Here is a 6,000-nt window from a genome sequence, read left to right as displayed (position 1 = left end):
GGGCCGAGGAAGTTCGCTCCGGCGTTCTCGGACGAGGTTCCTGGGTCCCGTGTAGAAGGAAGGGCCGAAGAACTTCACTTCGCGCGCCCGCCGGGAGCGGCTTTTATGTCCTCGGCCCGGAAGTGGGCGGGCAGTGGGCGGGACATAGGCGGGTCGGGGGCGGGGCGGTAGGCGTGGCTAGGCGGGTTCCGGTTATTCTCCGCTGGAGGTCGGGTTGCGCCTGCGCAGTCTACCCGTGTCTTTCCCGGCGCGGGAAAGTTGACGGTGAGGAACCCGGAACTGCGCCATCTTGCCTCCGTTTGTCCAAACAAACACATGGACACAGGGAGAGGAACATCACATGGGGCCTGTCGGAGGGTGGGATGGTAGGGGAGGGATAGCATTAGGAGAAATACCTAAGGTAGATGATGGGTTGATGGGTGCAGCAAACCACCATGGCTCGTGTATACCTATGTAACAAACCTGCACATTCTGCACATGTATCTCAGAACTTAAAGTATAATAAAAAGGGCCAGGTGCGGTGGTTCACGCCTGTAATCCCAGCACTTTGGGAGGCCGAGGCTGGCAGACCATGAGGTCAGGAGATCGAGACCATCCTGGCGAACATGGTGAAACCCCGTTTCTACTAAAAATACAAAAAATTAGCTGGGCATGGTGGTGGGCGCCTGTAGTCCCAGATTCTCAGGAGGCTGAGGCAGGAGAATGGCATGAACCCGGGAGGCAGCAGAGCTTACAGTGAGCCAAGATCGCGCCACTGTACTTCAGCCTGGGTGAGACAGTGAGACTCCGTCTCAAAAAAAAAAAGTATAATAAAAAAGTAAAATAAAGAAACCTATTCAGCTTTATTTAAAAAAAAAGATATTGGATAGACCGGGCCATACCCTTCATACCTGCACTGCAGGATCCTCTGGGGTCTTCATGTCTGATCCCAAGACTCTCACCAGTGAAGAGTAATGTGCAAGTGGCTTCTTCCCTGCCCTGGCAGCTAGTCGTTTTGCTCCTACAACTGGGGGCGGGGATTCATCAACATCATGGTGCCCTTCGTGGACTTGCATCTGCAGTTGGTTTCCCTGTTTCACTGCCATCTAAGAGCATACATTATGAAACAAAAACATACGACGTGATTCTCCTCTCCTAAGTAACATTTCAAAGACATCAAAACAGAAGAATGTGGTAAATTATGCTAGAAAATACTAGGATTTGTGTTTGCTTTATTAAATCCAACAACAAATATAATGTTTACACTCAACTTGCTATTTCTTTGCTAAGAATGTTAACTAGAAATTTATTTATTTACTTATTTATTTTTGAGACAGAGTTTTGCTCTTGTTGCCCAGGCTGGAGTGTAATGGCATGGTCTCGGCTCACTGCAACCTTCACCTCCTGGGTTCAAACGATTCTCCTGCCTAAGCCTCCCAAGTAGCTGGGATTACATACAGGTGCCAACCACCATACCCGGCTAATTTTTGTATTTTTAGTAGACATGGCGTTTCACTATGTTGGCTAGGCTGGTCTCGAACTACTGACCTCAGGTGATCCACCCACCTCAGCCTCCCAAAGTGCTGAGATTACAGGTGTGAGCCACTGTACCTGGCCTAGAAATTTATTTTTATTTTTTTGAGATGGTAATTTGCTCTGTCGCCCATGTTAGAATGCAGTGCATGGCTCACTCCAGCCTGTCTCCTGGGCTCAAGCGATCTTCCCACCTCAGCCTCCCGAGTAGCTGGGATTACAGGTGCATGCCACCACACCTGGCTAAGGTTTTTGTTTTTGTTGGAGACAGGAGTCTCATTGTGTTGCCCAGACTGATCTTGGACACCTGAATTCAAACTATCCTCCCACCTTAGCCTCCTGAGTAACTGGGACTACAGCTGCGTACAACCACACCTGGCTAATTTTTGTATTTTTCTAGAGGTGGAATTTCATGATGTTGCCCAGGCTAGTCTCGAACTCCCGGGCTCAAGCAATCCACCCACCTCGGCTTCCCAAAGTGCTCGGGTTACATACAGGTTTGGGTCACTATGCCTGTTGGCTAATTTAAAAAATTTTTTGTCATATGTTACCCAGGCCAGTCATGAACTTGATTTTGTTATTAAAACCACAGAAGTATTGTGTTGCTTTATTCCACAAAAACAAAAAACCCCGTAAAACTAGGTTTTAAGATGGCAAATTAGGTAAGATTTTCCTTAACTGGGTTACTATTTTTCTGTTTGTTTCTTTTTTTTTTTTTTTTGAGATACAGTCTTGCTCTGTCACCAGGCTAGAATGCGGTGGTGCGATCTTGGCTCACTGCAAACTCCATCTCCCGGGTTCAAGCGATTGTCCTACCTCAGCCTCCTGAGTAGCTGGGGCTATAGGCATGCGCCACCACACCCAGCTAATTTTTGTATTTTTAGTAGAGACGAGGTTTCACTATGTTAGCCAAGATGGTCTCGACCTCTTGACCTCGTGATCTGCCTGCCTCAGCCTCCCAAAGTGCTGGGATTACAGGAGTGAGCCACTGCACCCGGTCTAATTGGTTTTTAAATAAGACATCACTTATGGAATCTTAACTCAGGTTTCCAAAAAAGTTAATTCTAGACTAACAAAACTCAAGAAACTTAAAGATACGTCCTATAATTAAGCATTTACTTTTCCAATAAAAATAGTATTTTGGGGCCAGGCATGGTGGCTCATGCCTGTAATCCCAGCACTTTGGGAGTCTGAGCCGAGCAGATCACCTGAGGTCAGGAGTTCGAGATGAGTCTGGCCAATATGGTGAAACGCCATCTCTACTAAAAATACAAAAATTAGCCGGGCATGGTAGCGCGCGCCTGTAATCCCAGCTATTAGGAAGGCTGAAGCAGGAACACTTGAACCTGGGAGGCGGAGACTGCTGTCAGCCAAGATCGCACCACAGCACTCCAGTCTGAGCAACAGGGCGAGACACTGTCTCAAAAAAAAAAAGAAAAAAACCATTCAATGTGTAACTACATCTGAGGTGATGGATATGTTAATTAGCTTGATTGTGGTAATCATTTCAAAACGTATACACATTTCGAAATATCACATTTTATACCTTAAACACATACAAATTTTTAAAAATCAGAAACTAAAAACAAAAACAAAGCATTCCATGTCCAAAAAGTGGCTGTCACCTCTGCCTTAAACATAAGATTGTATGGGCTGTAAAGAACAGAGTGAGGTAGACTGGGCACAGTGGCTCACGCCTGTAATCCCAGCACTTTGGGAGGCCGAGGCAGGCGGATCACTTAAGGTAAGGAGTTTTTAAGACCAGCCTGCCAAACATGGCGAAAGTCTGTCTCTACTAAAAACTACAAAATAAATTAGCTGGGTGTGGTGGCACACACCTGTAATCCCAGCTACTTGGGAAGCTGAGGTATGAGAATCACTTGAACCCCAGAAGTGGAGGTTGTAGTGAGCCACGATTGCGCCACTGCATTCCAGCCTGAGCAACAGAGACTGTCTCAAAGGAAAAAAAAAGGAGAGAAAAGAGTGAGAGAAAGAGGTGAAAAATGTGAACCAGAAAGCACAGTTCTAGACCAGGCATGGTGGTGCACACCCATTGTCCCAGTTACTTGGGAGGCTGAGGCAGCAGGATCACTTGAGTGCAGGAGTTCAAGGCTGGCCTGGGTAACATAGCAAGACCCAGTCTCTTTAGGAAAAAAACAAAACAAAACAAAAATGGCATCAAGGCACAGTTCTAGAGAGTTTTTTGTTTTGTTTTTGAGATGGAGTTTCCCTCTTGTTGCCCAGGCTAGAGTGCAATGGCGTGACCTCAGCTCATTGCAACCTCTGCCTCCCAGGTTCAAATGATTCTCCTGACTTGGCCTCACAAGTAGCTGGGATTATAGGCATGCGCCACCACACCTGGCTAATTTTTTGTATTTAGTAGAGATGGGGTTTCACCATGATGGTCAGGCTGGTCTTGAACTGCTGACCTCGGGTGATCTGCCCGCCTCAGTCTCCCAAAGCGCTGGGAGTACAGGCGTGAGCCACCACGCCCGGCCAAGATATTTGTACTTTTAAACACTAGAACAGTAGCACAAAGATCAGTAAAGAGATGGGACTATAACTGAGAAGGACCTTTTTATTATGAATTGCCTTTTGCTGACTGTCTCCCTCATCAGTCTCCCTAAAAATAGGTTTCACGGTGTTTATACTTATTAGTCTCTGCCCATAACTAATGGAATTCAGGTTTGAGTTTCAGTCAATAAATATTTTGGGCCAGGCGCAGTGGCTCATACCTATAATCCCAGCACTTGGGAGGCCAAGGCTGGCAGATTGCTTGAGCCCAAGAGTTCTAGACCAGCCTGGGAAACATGGCAAAACCCTGTCTCTACAAAAAATATAAAAAGTTAGCCGGGCGTGGTGACATGTGTCTGCAGTTCCAGCTACTCAGGAGGCTGAGGAGGAAGGGTCACTTAAGCCTGGGAGGTGGAGGTTACAGCAACCCCAGATTGTGCCACTGCATACCAGCCTGGATGACACAGCACAACCTCGTCTCAAACAAACAAACAAACAAACCCATAATAATATTTTTTACATTATTTGAAAATGAGACTAAATATTCATTACCTTAAGCGCTTCTTCATATTCTCCTAAAAGGACAAAAAATATACAACATGATATTTCTTCACACACCCCAAAAGATTCTATTTTTTTAATTATTTTTATTTTGTACACATCCATTCATTCATTCAAGAACCAAAGATTCTATAAGATTAAGTATAGCCAATCCTAAAGATGAACTGTACAACATGAGGAACATATTATAGTTAAATAATCGTATATTATATTCATGATTTTTGCTAAATGAGTAGATTATGGCTGGTTTCTGGGGAGGGCTCAGGGCACCACAGGGCCACTATAATGAGATGATGGATATGTTAATTTGCTTCACTATAGTAACCACTGCCACGTAACATTGTGGTCAACCACATGTATCATGGTGATCCCATAAGACTATAATGCCACATTTTTACTGTACCTTTTCTATGTTTAGATATGCAAATACCATTGTGTTCCAACTGTCTATAGTATTCAGTACAGTAACATGCTCCGTAGGTTTGCAGCCTAGGAGCAATAGGTTACACCATATCTCCTAGGTGTGTAGTAGGCTATACCATCTAGGTTTGTGTAAGTACACTCTGTGATGTCCATATAATGACAAAATCACCTAATTGATGCATTTCTCAGTACATATCCCTGTCATTAAGTGATGCATTACTGTATATGTATTTCATAACATCATGTTGCACACCTTCAATATATACAATAAAATTTTTTTAAACATACAGCCAATCCTGACATTAAAGAATTCTTAGCTTATTATATATGAATAGCAACTATCTTTTGCCGACAAACTCCCTTCTTCTTGCAAACAGAATCTACTGTAGATAAGTTCTTCCTCTTAAATCCCTCTTTCATCACTACTGGGAGTCTTCCAGTTACAAAATCTCAAGCCAGGTCCCTCACGTTTAGGCACTGTGATGCTCAGGACTCAAGAGAGTTCAGTGTTAATACTATTATTTCACCTGATTAAAATAAGATTTTAGGGGCTATCCTGGGAAACTAATTTTCAACTATAACATGGTTCCTATGGGAAAATGCACTCCAAGCTCTGAACATCTGATAAATAAACTTTTGGAATACCACTTGTTTGTAAGTTCATATTAACATATATACCAAGTCAAAAACAAATGCAATACCATGGGAATACTTATATGTATTGAACTGGGAGGCATATTAATTTCAGAGGACTGATATCTTAAATTTGAGAACCTCCCGTTAAAGCTGTCCTTAGGGTCCATTCAAAGGCATCATCCTATATATAAAAAACTGCTATACAATAAAATCCCCCATGTAATTAATGTCCATCAGTGCAATGTCAATTTATGGTATACTAAATTCCAAACTCTAAAATTAATACTGCAGTAAGGTTTGAGTATAAATAGAAATGCCTCAATGAGCAGATTAAGGCTTTTAAATAAGGCTGAA

General features: G+C 43.6%; 1 protein-coding gene across 4 annotated transcripts in view; it reads right to left on the bottom strand.

Annotated features, from left to right (window-relative positions):
* The window catches only part of NBR1 (NBR1 autophagy cargo receptor), a 41,531-nt gene that overhangs the window by 25,254 nt on the left and 10,277 nt on the right, over positions 1-6,000 (bottom strand). For 3 of the 4 annotated variants that reach the window (XM_026448626.2, XM_026448629.2, XM_026448627.2), the window contains 2 exons: positions 4,579-4,601; positions 891-1,085 (listed from right to left, as the gene is read on the bottom strand). In XM_026448626.2, coding sequence (XP_026304411.1) covers positions 891-1,085; positions 4,579-4,601 — 218 coding nt within the window. The remainder of the gene's footprint in view (positions 1-890; positions 1,086-4,578; positions 4,602-6,000) is intronic. The other variant, XM_026448628.2, reaches the window with a different exon arrangement.

The sequence above is a fragment of the Piliocolobus tephrosceles genome, chromosome 16, assembly GCF_002776525.5.
Source record: "Piliocolobus tephrosceles isolate RC106 chromosome 16, ASM277652v3, whole genome shotgun sequence".
NCBI lineage: Eukaryota > Metazoa > Chordata > Mammalia > Primates > Cercopithecidae > Piliocolobus > Piliocolobus tephrosceles.
Note: the sequence above shows the minus strand (reverse complement) of the source record. Positions and strands in the feature narration are given on the sequence as shown.